The 19,346-nt window shown below is 27.7% G+C and overlaps 3 protein-coding genes and 1 long non-coding RNA gene across 10 annotated transcripts in view; 2 read left to right on the top strand and 2 right to left on the bottom strand.

Moving 5' to 3' along the window:
- LOC122635575 (M-phase inducer phosphatase-like) overlaps nt 1–3,766 on the top strand; it is a 92,735-nt gene extending 88,969 nt beyond the window's left edge. For all 7 annotated transcript variants that reach the window (XM_043825951.1, XM_043825947.1, XM_043825946.1 and 4 more), the window contains one exon: nt 1,136–3,766. In XM_043825951.1, the coding sequence (XP_043681886.1) occupies nt 1,136–2,671 (1,536 nt within the window). In that variant the 3' untranslated portion in view covers nt 2,672–3,766. The remainder of the gene's footprint in view (nt 1–1,135) is intronic.
- A 2,482-nt stretch (nt 3,767–6,248) lies between these two features.
- LOC122635454 lies at nt 6,249–7,354 on the top strand. The gene is made up of 3 exons (XR_006328672.1): nt 6,249–6,395; nt 6,640–6,769; nt 6,836–7,354. It is a non-coding gene; the product is annotated as an uncharacterized LOC122635454 (long non-coding RNA).
- Nucleotides 7,355–10,462: 3,108 nt separating this feature from the next.
- LOC122635407 lies at nt 10,463–13,393 on the bottom strand. Its single transcript, XM_043825604.1, has 2 exons — nt 12,925–13,393; nt 10,463–11,266 (listed from the first exon to the last, which is right to left on the bottom strand). Exons 1-2 carry the CDS (start codon nt 13,061–13,063, stop codon nt 10,542–10,544), a joined length of 864 nt encoding a protein of 287 aa, XP_043681539.1. The 5' UTR covers nt 13,064–13,393; the 3' UTR covers nt 10,463–10,541.
- Nucleotides 13,394–13,907: 514 nt separating this feature from the next.
- On the bottom strand, nt 13,908–18,385 carry LOC122635408. The gene is made up of 2 exons (XM_043825605.1): nt 17,936–18,385; nt 13,908–15,871 (listed from the first exon to the last, which is right to left on the bottom strand). Exons 1-2 carry the CDS (start codon nt 18,102–18,104, stop codon nt 15,231–15,233), a joined length of 810 nt encoding a protein of 269 aa, XP_043681540.1. The 5' UTR covers nt 18,105–18,385; the 3' UTR covers nt 13,908–15,230.
- Nucleotides 18,386–19,346: the final 961 nt, after the last annotated feature.

Raw genomic sequence — 19,346 nt, 5'->3', positions numbered from 1 at the left:
TAGTATTACACCGGTTAATAAAAAAATGAAAAAAGTATTTTATATAGAAAGTCAATATTTCAATAAAAATATTAGTAAATATAAAAATTTGTCAGTATTTTATAAATAAATGATCAGAATTTATAATGAAATGTCATTGCAAGCTTTTAGTATTACATAGATTGATAAAAAAAAGAAAAAAGTATTTTATACACAAAGTCAGTATTTTTAAAATCAGCATTTCGATTAAAATATTAATAAGTATAATAATTTTATTTTAATTTTATTTAAAAATTTTATTAAAAATTTTTTATTAAAAATTTTGAAGTTATTATTTTATAAATAAATGATTAGTATTTATAATAAAGCTAGACGAAATTCTAACACTTAATTATTCATATCGTATCCTATTACGTACCGATAATTTATTATAAATAACGATCAAAATATTGACAAATATCGATCATTCGTTTTACAAAACTGTTTATCATTAATCAATAAAAATACTGACCAAATAAAAAGAAACAATTAAATTTGTTTTCCGTTTTATGCAAAATCGTGCTTTAAAAATTTCCATCCAATTTCCGTTCGAAGATACGTTAGATGTGATAATCGAAGTCTACCTGAAATTCTAAAATAAACGTTAGTCACGTTAGATTATAAGTAAGGTCCGTTCGTTCTACGAGCGAACAATAAAACACAGCTGTCCGTCGTTGAGGAAATTTCGTAGAGATATTTTGTTTGTTTCGGAAGTAGAGAAAAAAGAAAAGTGTCATTGGTCACATCGGTAGATCGAGGTATAAAAAAAGATCTCGAAGAGATATAGAATGTGTGTATGTTTTGACGAACATAGTGACATATACTGGATGTAGATAGTCGAATTGGTCTCGCGTGCAGCTTTCAGATTTTCCATAATCGTATGCGCGACACCTTGCTATATCTATCTATCGACGGGTGCAAGACATGCTACCGGAAAAAAGAGAAAGAAAGAGAGAGAGAAAAAAAAAACAGAAAAATATATATATATATCCTCCTTCTTAAATCAGCTTCGAATTTAAAGGGAACAGGAAACACCTACTACCGCTGCTATCATTTCGATTAAGAAAAAAAAAAAAGTCGAAAATTGTATCCTTAAAGAACTCGTCTTTTGTTACAGATAAATGGAAATAAAAAGTCACGCTTCCCTCTGGAAGATTGCGACTCGAATAATCAGGATAACGAGTATGGAGCCAATTTGCACGAGAGAGACGCACGTACAGGATTTCAATTCGCTGAGCCTCTTGGGGTACCACCGAGACGTATGAACGTCGCAGATGCACGAAGTCCTATACAGTCACCTATAAGATCGTCACCTCGTGGATTATTAACGGATCCAATGATCTTTCGTAGTTTGTCATCGGGATACGAGAGTATGGATGACGATTTAAACGATCTTATGGATTTGGACGCTTTGGACGAAGCAACGCATTTACCAAATGGTCTTACGAGTTTACTTTCTGGTAGCATCGTTGGATCGGAAATAATGGAATATGCTATAATAACAACACCGGAGTATCCTCGTACAAAAGTGAAACGTTCCTTTCGACGTTCTTTGTCCTTACAAAACGATCGAAATAATCCACAGTCGTCCGTATCGAAAGTACGTTCCTGTCTATTTCGTTCGCCCTCGACAACCTGTTCGACTCGCAAACTAGCATTCGACGATAATACACAAACTCATCGTAATCCATCGTATCCGATCGTGGATTCACCACCAGCGATGAGATCGTTTAAACGGCCAGATCCACCAGCCGAACTTAGTCCTCGATTAGTCAAGAGGTCTAGGATATCGGTTGATTTTCAACGTATTCCCGAGGACGTCGAATTGGAGATTTCGTCTAAACAGACAACGTACGTAACGGAGATCGAAACGAAGCTAGTCAAAAAATCACTCAAGTCGTCAAATTGCTTGGAGAATATCTCAGAGAAACAAGTAGAAATCTGCGAGCCGATTAAGAAGGAATCATTGGAAAATAGTTTCGGTGATAGTAAAACACACGCCATGATCAAATCGGCGATACACCGTAGCGTTACCGATGCCGATCTTACCGGTGATTTTAGTAAACCTTGCATTTTACCTCTTGCCGAGGGCCGACACGATGACCTCAAATCGATCTCCGTTGATACCTTGGCAGCTTTGATGCGTGGTGACTTTGAAGAATACATTGATTCCTTCGTTATCGTCGATTGCCGATATCCTTACGAATACGAAGGTGGACACATCCAAGGAGCACTCAATCTTTACAGCAAAGAATTGATCGAACAACATTTAATCGATCCATTGACCAACGTACCAGAAATACAACCTAACTCCTGCAAACGACGTATCCTTGTATTTCATTGTGAATTTTCGTGGGAACGTGGACCGAATCTTTCCCGTTTTCTACGTAATATCGATCGTCAACGTAACAAGGAACATTATCCTGCTCTTCATTATCCAGAAGTTTATCTATTACATGGTGGTTACGAACAATTCTACAAGGAACAAAGAAATCTTTGCTCTCCTCAAGGCTACAAACCCATGTCGGATCCGAATCACGAAGCCGATCTCAAACAATTCCGCGTCAAAAGCAAAAGTTGGCAATCTGAAAAACCTGTAAGCAGAGTTACCGGGCTCATGGTTAAAACGAATATCAAGCGTTTAGGTTTTTGAAACATTCTTTTTTTCTTTTCTTTTCTTTTTTCTTCTTCTTCTTCTTCTTCTTCTTCTTCTTTTTCTTTTTCTCTACCCTTCCTTCGAATCTCTTCGTGTTCTTTTGTAAACATTACTTACTTGGATGCATTAAGGTGATGAATTCGACACTATATTGCAAACCAAGATCTATATTCTTCTATTTTTCTATTTTATTTAACTTTCTTTTTTTTTTCTTCTTTTCTTTTCCTTTCTATTCTTTCCTTTTCTTTTTTCTTTTTTTTTTTGTTTCCTTTTTTTTTTCACTTATCGGGATTGAACGCGGCGCGAGTTTCGTTTCTTTTTTCTTCTTTCTTTCTTTTTCTTTTTCTTCTTTTTCTTCTTCTTCTTCTTCTTCTTCTTCTTTAGCAATTTCCTTTCCTTTCCTTTCTCCGTATATTATGTAACCGCGCGTTCAAAGTGCAAGAGGAGCAAGGACGCTTGGAATCGAGTTTTCCTTGCTCGTGAAACTATATGTGAGTCCTGTGAGTCGTCGAGTATCTGATTCGAGATTATAGTATCGTATAGCGACTCTTCGCGAAGAGTTCCTTTTTCATCTGTTTTATTTTTCCTCTTTTTTTCTTTTTTTTTTTCTTCTTCTTTTTTCTTTTCCTTTTCTTTTTTTTTCTGTATATATATATATACGTTCTTCCGTACAAGTTAGATTTAGATTGTACAAACGAGATAATCATCAGAAAGAGAAAGAGAGAGAGAGAGAGAGAAAAAAAAAAGAAAAAAAGATAGCACCAATTAAAATACGAACGAAAAACAAATTAAAAACTATATTTAGAAAATGGGAATGAGGACGTTCCTTTCGAAAGAATATTGTCAATATATTATTATTAATTTAATTATTATTAAGGAAAAAAATTTTCGTCGAGTTTTATGAAAGAGGGGAAAAAAGGAAAAAACGTTTTGATTAGATAATAAATTCCTTTGTAAAAATCCAAATCCGGCGAAATAACGATCAAAGATGCAATAGCTCCAGCCTGATCTACTTACGAAATGATGGTGGAGCGGCGTGGAGCCATAAGAGAGTCAAATGTGTCGCAAATCTTTAATGCTTCCATTAATTTCGGGCGAGCATCCCACTTGTACACTTAGACACTCTACTCTCTTATGACTTTACGATGTAAAAGTGTTTTCACTCTATCATCATTGTTTATTTTAAACAAATAACTTTGCTGTAGATGTTGTGTGAGAGAGAGAGAGAGAGAGAGAGAGAGAGAGATAAATAGAATGAATATGTATGTGCGTGTATGTATACGTGTATGTATGTATGTATGTATGGATGGATGTATGTATGTGAGAGAAAAAGAAGAGAGAGAGAGAGAGAGAGAGAAGAAAGATGGAAAATGTAGTATTTTGTTATCGTCATTGAGCACTCTTGCCTCGACAGACGATACGACCAAAGTATTTCCTATTTAGTGAATTTTTAGGTTAATTACCTCTTCTTTTTTGACGACATCTATTGCGTTCAAAATGGCAGGGTATGCTTATGCATGAACAAAATGGATGACACAAGTATTCCTAAATGTGCAAAGTTCCCAATGTTATAATGTAAAAATTATTCCATGTTAAATATACATTGTAAGCTAAACTATACTTACGTATATAATTTTATTTCATTCCCTTTAAAATGATGTATTAAATCTCTTTTTTTTTTTTTTTTTTTTTTTTTTTGCAGAGGCAAAGAAAAATATGATGTTTTTACAATCAGTATACAAAGATCTTATGGTTTATAATAATGTGAAAAAAATAATTAGTCATATGGTAAAGTTAAAATTCTAATTATCTTTTAATATAATCTTAAATTATTTAGCAGTATGTTTGTCTACACGTAAACATGCATATTTGTAGAAAATCATAGAAATCTTTATCTAAATTTATTAATAAGTCTTCTTAAATAAAAAATAATTGAAATATAGACAAGTTTAATAATTTTATAATTAATAACAGAGAAAATCTTTCTCTAAGTACTCAGTTATTACTCATCAAGAATATTATTTATTTAACTTTGTAACGTTAAGTTTTAAACATTTAAATAAATAGGTATATAAGATATTCTATAGACTCTCAGGAATGTTGTAATATTTTAAAAATTCACAAAATGTTTATAATAATTAATTATTTTACTATTAATATTGCCGTCATAGATTTAATCCAGATAAGAAATTAGATATCACTGATTAATAATATAATTTATTTAATTATGAAAAAAAAAAAATGATGAACTTCTAAACGTTTAAAATATTCCGTAGGCTCTCGTGAATAACACACAATCATAAAATTTAATAATTAATATTTAATAATTGACAAATAAATTATTAAAATTCATGATATATATCAATGCATTCGAGAAGGAAGATTCTCAACCTTGAAATTAAATTATAAAATTTTAGAGTTAAGTAGAACATATACAAATATCTATTATGCAATTTTTTTTGTGCTTTACAAATTTACTCCAAAATGATAAAATTGAACCCTTAATCGCTAATTTAAATAATTATGAAATTGTGTGATACTTAATTTTTTTTCTTTTTTTTTCTTTTTTTTTTTTTTTTTTTTTTTTTATACAAATACAAGTTTTGTTGTATTGATTAATTATATTCATCAAACAAACGATAAACTTTGAAACTTGTTATGTCATATATATGTTAGTATATACAGTAGTAAATAATATATTAATAAATGATATTATATCATTATACGATATAAATTTGAATAGAAAAAAAAACAATACGAGATAGGTAATTACATATAATCTACGTTTCCAATATTTCCTAATTTTTTGAACTTTTAAATTGAGTGATGATCAGGAGAGTGAAAAGGGAGCGCTTGAATACGTTACTCAGTGCCGTATACATTATCATTGTACTCTCTGTGATGGAATGTGGTGAATTTATGCGCGCGAGCTCCCTCTGTTGACTATTTGTCGTAGTTCGACGACGTGGAGGGGATAAATGGGCGTTCCTAATCAATGGGCGGGGTCTAACCAAATGACGAACCAAATGTCTGGTCGTTCTCTCCGTGACGCAATATGTGTGTGTGTGTATGTGTGTAAATATCTAAAATCTCTAGGTTGCCATATTGTCGCCAAAATGCATCGATTCTTAATAGGAACATATGACAATATTGGAGGTCATTCAATTAGTACAGTCCGCTTACATCATTTATCTTAAAGAGTACTGTACACTGATGTTATTATCAAAGAATAATAATTAATAGATGTCACATAAGGCTGTGCAAATTTTAACGGCAAATTTGAATCACCAGATAGTTATTTAATTATATTGAGGAATAATAGATGAGGTTGAGTAATATTATTATTTAATTATTATACAATTTTTAATAATTTTATATCATTCTAGAGAGGATATAAAATATTGTTAAGATTAAAATGTTAAAAATATTTGCTATATTTTATTTGTTTCTTATCATTATATATTAATTAGAAGTTTAACCTCACATGATATAACCTCACATGATATAGCCTTACATGATATAAATATTTTATAATTAATCTTATATAATTTTAAGTGTCGTTATTATTTTTTAGTTCCTTTGCATGATTTCATTGATGAGAAATTAAGAAGATATTTTTATTGTTAGAGACGTAAAAGTTTATTCATCATGCATTTGTATCAGATGTCCAAAACATTTACATTGTTTTACATATTACTTATATATTATATTGTAAAACCAGGTACCGTATATTTAATAGTATTATTATATATTTATTTGCATTATAAAATACACTGTTAATTTATCATTTCAAGAAATAGATTATTAAAAAGCTTTTGCATGATAATATGTAGTTAGAGCAATCGTCTTCGAAATAAAAATATTAAGATCCGTAAATAATAGTATCATACTTTTACTTTACTCAATACTTCAACATTTTACAAACTTTAAATCTTGTTAATCTAAATAATATTTTTATATTTTAGATTTATGTGATTTTATATATGAGAAATTCAATAAATGATCTTAACATTGAAGACAGAGACTTTTACTCTTCATGCATTTGATATAGATGCTCAGAACTTTTGCAATTATTTATATATATTGTAAAAACAGGTACTGTATATTTAATAATATTATTATACATTTATTTGCATTAATAGTGTCAATTTGTTACAACAGATTGTCAGAAAGTTATTTCAAGATAACGTATTGTCAAAACACCTATATAAAAAGCAGTCTTCAAGATATAAAAATTTAAATACATTTGAGATGATATACTTTACTATGATCGCTTCAATATTTTATAAATTTGAAGTCCTGATCTTATAAATAATATATTTATGACGAAGAATTGAATTTTCCAAGAAAAAAAAAATATTGATAATATTATATCGTCTGATTCTGATTCAGATGTTGATAAGTGCAATAAAGAATTGTGCACAGATATGGATATTGGTCAGACTTTATAAGAATAGACTATTAAAAAAGATATTGAAATTGATAATGCAGAAGAAAATATAATTGAACGTAATGAATGAAAGGAATATATTGGACAGGAAGAATCATTTTCTTTTATTCTAACAACGAGTCTGCTTTAAAGAACTACCTAATACTATCAATCAGTACAAAGTGTTTTCTTTGTTCATTAGCGATGAAATAATAAATGTTCTTAAAACAAATACATATACAGAACAAAAACTAAATTCAAACTTACTATACACGCATGGTTATATAAATGAACCCAATTAATTCTGATTAAATAGAAATATTTTTGGGCCTACTGATATTGATGAAACTTGTAAAAAAGAATCTTATAAATAATCAAATCATATATATAATAGATCGATGAACCATATATATAACTTTCATTTGCCATATAGTATCATATCATGAAACAGATTGAAATTATTACACAGTAATTTAAATTTTAATAATATTGCTCAAGGTAATCAATTTGGAAAAATACTTCCACTTTTTGACAAAGTACAGAAAAAATATCAAGAGATATTATTGGTATCGATGAAACATTGACTCTGGTGTGATAGATATATTCAAACAATACATATCAAATAAGGCTTATAAATATGGGATAAAGTTATTATACAAACTATGCTGACCTGAAAAATATACGTAGTCAATCAAACTCTACTTTGATAAATCATTAAATGGTTATGTTATATAAATAAAAAACGCTTCGATGATTAATCAAAATCAAAAGAAAAAATATAAAGAAGACAACAACTTATTATCCAATCTGTTCTGAAAAACATCGATTGTGTATGTCATGGTTAATAGTTCTATCAAATCGTTTATAATGATACATCATTATATTGTATTTATAATACTTTATTAATCCTACTATATATTCATAATTATCCTTTTAAATATCTACTTTGAGCAGACACATAATCATCACTTTTATATGGGTAACATGAAAGTCAATACGTTAAAATTATATTTAAAGATAGTAATTGAAATTTTATGTTATGCATATCTATAATAACAAATTGCAGAATAACAGAGAGAAAAAGAGAGCATAGTTGTTTTATTAATTAAAATTAAAAGATGGATTGTATGTACAAATTCTAATATGTGTGATACATATCTCTATTCTTTTCTATTTATTATTTTTGTATTTATTACTTATTTCAAATTGTTTTTTTTTAAATACCGATTGATCTTTTTTTTAAACTATGATCTCAAGTAATAATAATATCTATGTTGTTGTATTTTATATTATTGTAATTTCTTTTTGAAACGTTATGTAAATATTTTATTGCAAAATTAAAACGATTGTTCAAAGAAAAAAACATTTATCATCATCTTTGAAAAATTTCTTATAATTGTATTAAATATAAGGAAGATTTTTTGTTATATACTGAAATTAAAATCTGTAAGAATTACAATTTCAAAAACATTTTTGTGATATAAATGGAACTTAATAAAAGAAACTAAAAAATTATTCTTGTGCAATTTAATAATAAAAATTGATGATTCACAAAAGCATAACAAAGAAGTTGTAATTTATCAGAAACAAAGTATTGTCATCTAGTACTGAAAAATTATTAAATTATTAAATTAATAAATTAAAACATGAATAAATTAATCGATTCAAATAATAAAAAGATCTTCATAAAAAGATATTTAATTATAATAATAGAAAATTTTTATTCAAATTTTATTTTTACAAACATCGCAAGTAAAATAATGAATATTTTTCTGATTTTTCGACGTTTGTTCGATCTTTATATTTCATTGACTGCATTACATTCAAAAAATTCAAATAATTTTTTACAAATAATAAATTGAATGACTTGTTCCTTAAAGTGAAAGAAATTTTCTATTTTTTGTATTGTTACATTCTTTCTTATTTATCTTTTCTCTTAACTTACTTCTTTTCTTGCTTTTTTAAGATCTTCTTTTATTCAACTTTTCTTTTATCCGCATTTATTATTTATCTTCTTTTTATTCAATCAATTTCTTTTTCTTTTTTTTTTAAATTTGTTTATCATAGAAAAACGAAACACCTGTTTCATCATACTTATCAATTCTATTTGTCGAAAAATTGTATTTTACAAAAAAGCTTTGAATATTTTTTGAAAAACTTATCAACTTCATATTTGTTAAATCTAAATTCTTTTTCAAAGACATGTGAAGTTTAGTTTTCGAAGACTATAAAGTATAAAGAAAATTTTGGATAACGTGACATGAAATTATAATAAAACTTATCAGTAATTTTATCTTCTTTTTTAAACTGATGGATCGGAACTTTAGATTCTCAATCAAATCACGTAGACAAGTTTTAAAACTTTTATCTTATTGAAAGACATGAATTTTGTTAAATTTATCTTTGTCATGAAAATATAAAAAACCAATTGTTTTGTCAATATTTCTTCAATAAAAATTTTTCTAAATTTACTCATTCGAGGAATCTTTCAATGCAATATTAGAAATATAAATAGTCTCAACGACCTTTGCACCATTTTTTTTAAGTAAATAGTTGTCACATTTATAATCTTCTCGGTCTATTATCCTTATTTCTGTTTCGAAATTTTGAACAAGATATCGAAAAAGGCAAAACGAAAAAAATTTTTATTGTATATAGAAAATGGGATGAGGAAATTTAATAAATGGGCATTAAACATGTTTGCTTAAGGATTTTGTTTTATTTTGCGGATAAAAAAAGAAATCCATTATGAGCAGATTTTGAAAGTTTAAAAAATTTTTTAATATTTCCAATTGCAATCGAAAGAAATTCATCAAAAGAAAAGCAGTTTGTACGAAATAGGAAGAACAAGAAAAACACAGAAATACAAACTTCAAGTACACGAAATATTTAAAAAGAGTAAATACTATCATCTACTTTAGAATTTATTAAAAAACGATAACAAATTTTCATGTTTCTCGAAATAATTTCTATGAATTATTTCATTTAATTCCGTTCTCAATGGAGTATAATACTTTCCGATATGATATCAAAAATGACTTAAATAAATTAATGTCTTTAAGTATAAAAACTGTTGAGCAATAACAAAAGTTATAACAAGATAATAGAAAATATAAAAAATGAACAAATACAAAATTAAAAGAAATGATTTTAATATTAATTATGATAATAAAATATTGCGTAATAACAAAAAAATATAATAACAAAAATTTTATATGTTAAATTAGTTAATTTAATATAAATATTACAAAAAATTATTTTTATAAAATCTTTTAATAGAAGACATGTATTAATGTTATTTCTCATTATAATAAAATCGAATCAGAAAGATGAAGATTATTATTGATAAAATTAATATTTTAATTTTATCGGAATAATTAAGAGAAGATCTAATTGTAGTTGATTTATTTGTTCATAAAACTGATGTTGCGAGAAAGTTTATCGAGGAGAATTTGGAGGTGGAGAAGTTGAAGAGTACGGATCAGGCGAATATGTGGAATGCGACCAATTTGAACATTGTCCGTGTAAAGAGTAAGGAGATTTGAAAGTTGCCTGTTGCATTTGATAATTTTTTAATTCATATTCGTTTACAAGACCAGCAATTTTTCCTTTAATTTCTATTTGGATCGGTAAAGAAAAAGTTCTCACTGTTTCCTCCATAGCTTTGAAAAAAGCAGTCAAAGGATCGGTTTGAGCGCCATATTCATTGGAATTGTTTTTTTTACTCTCGAAATTATCCTGTAGCGTTTGTACTACCGAAGAATGAACGTTATCTTTGTCGTTATCTTTTTCAGTCGAAGTGCAACTTGTTAGCTTGTTGGATAAAGATTTTCGTTTATTGAGAATCGTTTGTTGAGACTGATCATTAGATTGCTGTAATACTTGTGGTGCAATTTCTATTTCTTTTTTGATATCACCAATATTGATGTCCGAATCGTCTAACGAAACTGTTTGACTAACAGAATCATTGCTTTCTTCAAAATTAAGCGTTAGATTTGTAATCTGATTTCTTTCTCCAATATGTGGAATGATAAAAGATATTATATTTTCATATTTCCAAGGTCGTTTTTGTTTAGCCGCCTCTCCAGACATATTTCTTCTTTTCTTGTATACCTTTCGAAAACTGTCTCGAAGAGCGATCCATCTTTTTCTGCAAATTATGGCTAAAAAAGAAAAAAAAAAAAAAAAGAAAACAAGAAAAATAAATTAAAAATCAAAATACGACCATATCTAACATAAAGAAACACACATAAACGTGCATGCATACACTCACACACGCGCATTAAAATTATTGTTTTAAATATACAAATTGTATTTCTTTTCCTTTTCTTTTTTAGTGTTATCTCTACGATGCGCATGCTATTGCTTATTTACATGGAATAAGTAAAATATTATGACCACTTATTTAATTTTAATAATAAATTAATCATTTAAAAATAATAATAAATAAAAAAGAAAATAGCCAAATATCATGTCCACCTACTTGGCTATTCTATTTTTTATTTATTATTATTTTTAAATTATTAATTTATCATTAACGTTGTTATTAAATTATTAATTTTATATATATATATATATCTGTTTTGTTAACGCTTATTTATCAAATTACGCTTATTGAGAACTTATTGTTAACGCTTATTAACAAATTATTTACAATAACTCTAATTTAATATCTATATTTATTTTTATTCTTTCAGATAGTCAAGTATCTTAATAACATAAATCTTAATCACTTTCTACGTTATCATTCAGTTACCGTTTTGATAATACAACCGTTTGTACTATAAAATGAAACTATTAATCTGATTTCGAAAAGACTCTCCTAAATTCCGTTAAAAAACACTGGAAAGAAATAGAAAAGGAATTTGTTGAAATATAGAACTTTCCAAACTACTATGCTTTTGACGATAAACATGTATCGAAAAATCTTCCAATGACTTACTCTTTTACGATTACAAGTATCAAAATAATATCATTTTGTCGGCTTTAGTAGATGCATATTACAGATTTATCACTGTTCATACGTTAGAGTATTTGATAATACTGATAGAATGGAAAGAGGGGAATTGATTGTCGAACTATTGGAGCTATTGGAGAGAAAATTTGTAACAAATAAATTGAATTATCCTTCAAACAGAGCTCTAACAAAAACAAGAAAAACTATCGTACACCATCATAATGACGAATGTAACTTTCTCATTGAGAAACAACTTAACAAGATCATATCTTTAAATCGATTTGTAAAACAATGGATCGAATAAACCGTACGATTACACAGAGCTCGAAGAATTATTTAAAACGCGTTTGATCACAATAAAAAAGCTATATTCTACAAAATATAATATACCGATAAAAAAAAAAAAGTATCGATAAAATCGTAAATACTTGGTGCAATCATATTGACCGACTTTCTGAGAAACGATAAATGTTCATGACAATCAAATGAACTAGAATAAAAAGATTTTTGTCCAATGTTCTTTATAACGATGGTCGAATATTTTTTTCAGCTAAAAGAATCAAGTATAATTTCTCTTAATACCTCGTGTCTCTAAATGGTAATTCATTTTATCAATTTTATGAAAAAATAAAATATGCCTGTGTATACGTGTGTTTTATAGATGCAAGATAAATTTCAAATCAACATTTCCAACTTCTACATGTTAAATTTTCAAAATAACATACTGTATAAATTTTAACTGTATACAATGTTAAAGTTCTTACGAAATTTACAAAGATATATCCAAAGGAAGATATAATATGATTAAAATATATTAAAAGCAATATTGTTTATAAACATTATATAATATATATATATATATACCTGTCGAAGAATCAAATTTTTCTGAAATTCGTTGCCATGCATTGTCCTTTTTTCTGTTATCATGATATCCAGGATCTGAAACGTCGTAAAGGAATGGATATTCTCGCACTGATTCTATGAGAAGTTCATCCGTGTTCATTGTAATCAAATTAAAATATTAAATTTATAAAAAAGATGTTCAACTCTATGTAACCAAAGTCGTACTACTCGTTCGAGACGAACAGAAATAATGTTATATATTCTGGCCGTTCCGTTTCTGTGCCGACCTGTGCCGAGCCGTGCCGTGCGTTCATAGTTGGTTACGATCCATTTAAATCAATACAAAGCAAAGTGGCTGGTGCCGTGCTGTGCCGTGGTGTACCGTGTTGTCCGTTCATAATGGGTTTCCTGCTTTAATAATCGCAGTAGTTTCAGAGTCGTGTCGATCCTGTTCGTTTCACCAAAGTAGACGAGTAAAAAAAAAAGCACACGACACACATAGATTCTCGTTCTCAATTCGCACACGCATACACCTACGCTCGCAACACATATCTATATTTATCATTTTAAATATCTCTCATACCTAACAATCTTACAATTGAGGATTTGTTTGGAAAAGGTTTACCTCTACGAAAACTTCGTTTAATGATGTAAGTATTTAAAGCTTTCCCTCTCTGTAATTTTACTTTTATAAAAGTAAGTATACCATAAATTTATTATTGTAGTAATTTAATTTTTAATAGATAAAATATTAATCTCCAACGCTATTACTGTAGTAATTATTATTATATATTAGTAATATTAGTAATTATTATATATATATAGAAATATATATAAAAGGTATTATTGTAGTAATTTAATTTTTTATAGATAAAATACTAATCTTCAATGCTAAATATAATTCAATGATAAAATCAATGATAAAATACTAATCTTCAATTACAGAAAAAATATTATTTTTGATAGATATTGTCATTTCTCCATAAATCGAAAAATAAAGAATATTACATTGCTATCTTCATTTATTTTATATTATCAAATACAAGCAACTCTTCGATATTTAAGTATTAAAAACTATATTAAAAAATAAAAAACTATAAAACTAAAAATATTTAATATTCTAAATCACTGTCGCCGTCGTTATAACTTTCTTCAATTGTCTTCTCAATTTATCCAATGTTTTAATCATCTTCGCTTTTAAATAAATTATTTTCATACCGCTTCAAGACTTCGTCCAACAAATATTTTATCAAATTATTTTAATTTTTCTTATTTAATGTTACCTGAGTTTACTGACACGTTAAAATAATAACGCGTATCATCGTCTGTCATTTGCTTTTCATCTGCATCGATCCATAAATGACATGCACCGTTGTCGTTGTCGCGAATGAGCAGTACAAACGTGCGTTGTTTCCACACTACGTATTTTTTCATCTGGAGGAAACCGATTTTTTATCGATTGTTAAGGTCATCTAAAGAAATATATATGAATTTTTCAAATATTACATTCCGATATAGCAACGGAGTAACTGCAAGAAACATTACACGCTCGTGTGCATTGCTATTTTCAAAATGTATATAAGTAGTTATATCCGTCGTAGCGAAAGTTTGATAGAGTATAAAATATTGAGTGTCAACGTAGGTCAATGTACGTCAAGGTGCGTCAACGTGCGTTAACGTACGTCAACGTACGTTATTTGCTGTTCATCTGTACCACTATACTCGGCAATCCTAATCAGACATTCACTCTTTATAAAACATTCAAAGAATCTTTTCAGAGAACATTCACTCTTGGAATCTATTCAATTAGCTCACCTACTCTTTGTATCGTGTAAAGATTATTACACATTATTTTAGTTTAATTAAATATAATTTTGGTTTCTATTATATGTATCTATCATGTATAGATTTATAATCGCTAGTGAATAATTTTTACGATAAGTCTTAACATCTATTATTTTCCGATTAATTGGTAACGCGATTCTTATTTTGTATTATATCAATATCTCATTCGGTTCTCTTAATTCGTCTCGATTATTTTTGAAAGTCTCAAGGCTTTTTTTTTTCACCGTCGCTCATGTTTTCGTGCAAAAGCGATAGCGTGCTCTTAAATCCAATAATCGTCGACAACTGATTGACAATGCTCACGATAGGCTTAACAATCACGAATAGAAGTACGATATTTTCGATTCCTCCTGAAGGAAAACTATTTCTTATTTTAAAATAAGTTATTTATTCAGGTACAATAAAACATATAATACAATAATAAAACTTAAAGATATGAACTGATGAAATAAAATTTGAAAATTTGAAAATGAATATGAATTCTAATACTCAGATTTTTCAGAGGACGACGTGGACGATGAAAAATGTTGAGATTGTTGTAGATTTTCCAAAGTTGTTGTATGTCGACCGGTAGTATGATGCGTCTGATAGTAATCACTTTGATTACAATCATGCATCTTGTAATTATTCAATTGTATATTCGTTTGTGGCCGTTTTAAATCTGGAAAATTATCCGTGAATTGAGCCGATTCGATCAATTGTATTATTTGAATTTTCGTTAATGACTTTTTATGCTCGGGAATCTTTTTAAATGATGACAAAAGCGATAATAAAAACATGCGGTCTTCATCTTCTTCCAAAGTTTCTCTCCATGGTCGGCCACCCATAGATGTTTGCAAGATATTTATTAATTCCTCATTTGTATTATCTGTAGACTTTTTTCTAAGCTTTGTAGGGTGCCTCGAATATGGTCCTAATGTACCATCTTCGATTGGATCATTCTCCTCATAGATGTTTTCTGTATTTGTGTCTACATTTATATTTTTCAAAAATTGAAGCTGATTATAAAAGATGTAAGGACTTTTACGTGAGGCAGGAGATAAATTGTTGGCATTTTTCATTCTTCGTACTTCTCTGGAAAAGCAACTTCTTAAATTTTTCCATCTTTTTTGAAGATTTAGACCTGTCACGTGAAATTTGAAAGAAAAAATATTTGATTTATGGTTTAAAATATTTGACACGTCGTAGAAAGATTATTTATTTTAAAATTGTCATATCAATTATCGCCGAAATAATTAAGAAAGTTTATTATTTCATACGACAGAAGTGGACAATTGATTGCCTATGAACCATATGTGGCTTCTATTTACCTGTTTCGGTAAGTTGAAAAAAAAAACTATTATTACTATTTGGTAATGCCATGTCTAATAACTTATATGATTTTCATTTATATTTGAAGTACTGACTAATGCACTTTCTAAAGAGTTACATATCGTTAGACGATTCAAAAAAATGGCAATTCTTGTTTTTTTTTTTTTTTTGTATGTAATTTATATTATTAATAAAACAAAATCGTTAAATATATGTGATAGTAACTTCGAAGAATATTTTCCAACGAAAAAAACATAAAATAATACGTTATCTTCTTAATGTTTTCGATATAGAACTAAGCAGTTTACCAATGTGTCAATAATATCTTCTGAAGGTATTATCAAAAATGAAAAAAAAAAAAAAAAATTCAAAAAGCTCTTAAAGTACATTAAAACAACTAATCGTTCACAAAACCGATTTTTTATATTTGTATTCAATAAAAAAATATATGAGCGATTAAATTTATCCTACAACATCCGATATAAAAATTTCACTAGTTTTTTATTGATTAAGAAAAAAATGAACTAGGACTCTTAAAAATATTTCCAATAATATAAAAAATAATCGTATTAAATCATACAATAATATATACATATATCTTAACTATACATGAAATATTGAATTCGGCAAGCTCGACTTCGAACGATTTGTAACTTTATCAATTTTTAGAATTTTTTGATAAAATTTTTAAAGGATGATCGATTTTTTCTTTTAATTTTCTAAATGTATGTGACCCTTTAAGTTGAGAAGGAACAGATTGATTGATGATGTAGACCGTATGGCTCGTAAGGGAGAAGAAATTGTCCATCTCTGCCTTATGTTATCGTTGATGACGAAGCATTTGGACGAAACTGAGAAAGAATTGCTTCCATATGTTGCATCAAAATTAACCCTCTAGTGCCGTATAACTTTGAATTCACATATCCAAATATGTACATATATGAATGTATACATATGTATTTGTATATTTTAAATCTTATTTCATTTTATCATTATAACATTATTTTTTAGTTTATACATATATGGTTTTTAATGTTTTTTTTTTAAGTTTTTTTTAAAGATATTTCATATATATATATACTGGATGTTAAAAATATAGCGTTAAAAATTTTTATCTGTAAAACACGGCCTTTTTCAGTCAAAAAAAAAAAAAGAAAAAAAAAGAAATTTCAAACAAGAGTTATCCGACTTCAAGGGAAATATATTATGGCATTTATCGTTTCTTTTTTTCTTTTTTATTTTTTTTTTTTATTTAGTGGAAGATTTCAAGTCATTTTAAGGATAACTTAATTTTCCTTTTTTATTTCAGAAAGAAATCTATAATTTTTTATAATATGGCAATTTTTTTATGATATTGTCTAAAATACTTTTTTATTTTGTATCCCAAAAAAAAAAGTCGAATTATAGAATATTAACTCTATTATTTAAAGAAAAAGAATACTCAATAATAAACACTGTCGTGCTAGTTCTCGACATATACGGTACACATTTGATTTTATTCAATTAAAACTTTTTCGTCGGTCTTTAAACGTTAACAATGATCCTATATTTAGCGTTAATTAACGTTATAAAAGTCTATGACATTCTTTAAGATTATATCCGAAAAAAAAAAAAACTAATGGAAATGTTTGACGTAACTCTATTAATTATTCATATTGAAAATTATAATATCATCGTGTTAGAGAGATATTCTCAAATTACTTTATGAATAAAAATCAATTGAATGGCAAGAAAACAAAACTTTAATAATTTCACGATATCAATAAGTACACTTAAAGTACACTAAATATATATATATATATATATATATATATATATATACAAATATATATATATACAAATATATATATATATATAATTTATTTTATTTACTTACCAAATTCCTTTTTCTCCTTTTCAGTAAAATCTTCACTCGCAAATATATTTATTATCTCCTCCCATTGGGCTTTTTTAATTTCTCGATTGGTATAGTCATTGCAAGATGAATCCCAAATTGCTTTGTGAGCTTCAATTTCTAAAATAAATTTTTCCGTATCGAAGTTCATTACAAGGGTTGTTATGTACTGTCGAACGGTCGCCGGCGACCAAAGGTCGTCGGCAACCAAAAGTTTCGCAAGAAAATATTATGAGAACTCGTGAACACTTGGTCGCGGCGACCATGAAAAAGCTAACGAATGATGGTGCATGAGCTAACGACAAATGAAGTTCGTGGAATGGAAACACGAATGGTTCACACGACAGGAAACTTTCTCGCAGACCAAACATAAGGCCCGTTACGCATTGTTAACCAGTCGTCAGCAACCAGAACGTCGACCAACCATTCGGATTTGAGAGAATATGAATCGTTGTTGCGCAGTGCCGACCAGTCGCCAGCGACCAGGGATTCTATTCATGAAATGGTTTCGTATACGTAAATGGTAACTTTCGGATGAACGCCATGGAAAATCCCTAGAACAATGTTTTTAACAATCGTCTTAAATATAACACTTAAGTATTATATACACACACACATATATATATATATATTTTTTTGTCTACGATGAAAATTTGTTTATATCATAACATTGACATAAACAAGAAAAATGTTAATAAAACGAAATAAAAAAAATAGCAAAGAAGAAAAAGAAACGTATAAATATGCAATATCGCAATACTTAACTTTAACATCGTTAAAAAATATATGATTTGTTTCATCTCTTTTCTGTTCTTTCTTTTTTTTTTTTTTCAAAATTGTTTTATATAATAGATTGTGGGATAAACGCAACTTTTTTTTTTTTCTTTTTTTCTTTCTTCCTCATAAAGTTTGTTTATTTCGATGGTATGTATTCATTTGTAAAATGTATATATTGTGTTAAAGTCTTACAACCTCGTGATTGTGAGGATCACGAAAATACGATTTATGGCCGAATCTTTGATCGTTCGTACGACCAATCAAATGCATTGAATCAAATACAATTTGTTCCCAGGACAAGCAACTTTCTTGCAGATCAGAACTCCATTTTGTAACTTATTTGCAAAGTTATATGTATATAATCGAATGGTGAAAATGTACTTACGTTTCTGACATGTTAAAACAAAAAGAATAAATAAATAAATAAATAAATAAATAAATAAATAATATAATGTATATAATATTAATAATAATATTTAATAATAATATAATTAATAATAATATAATAAATAATATATGATATGCATCGATCGAAAATAGATCATATTTAATTACAATTTTTAATACAAATGTTGTTTTATATTTCGTAGATAAATAAATTGTATTCATCAAAAAA

Source organism: Vespula pensylvanica, chromosome 18, assembly GCF_014466175.1.
Source record: "Vespula pensylvanica isolate Volc-1 chromosome 18, ASM1446617v1, whole genome shotgun sequence".
In the NCBI taxonomy this organism is placed as follows: Eukaryota; Metazoa; Arthropoda; class Insecta; order Hymenoptera; family Vespidae; genus Vespula; species Vespula pensylvanica.
The sequence above is the reverse complement of the archived record's forward strand: the minus strand, read 5'-3'. Positions and strand labels throughout refer to the sequence as shown.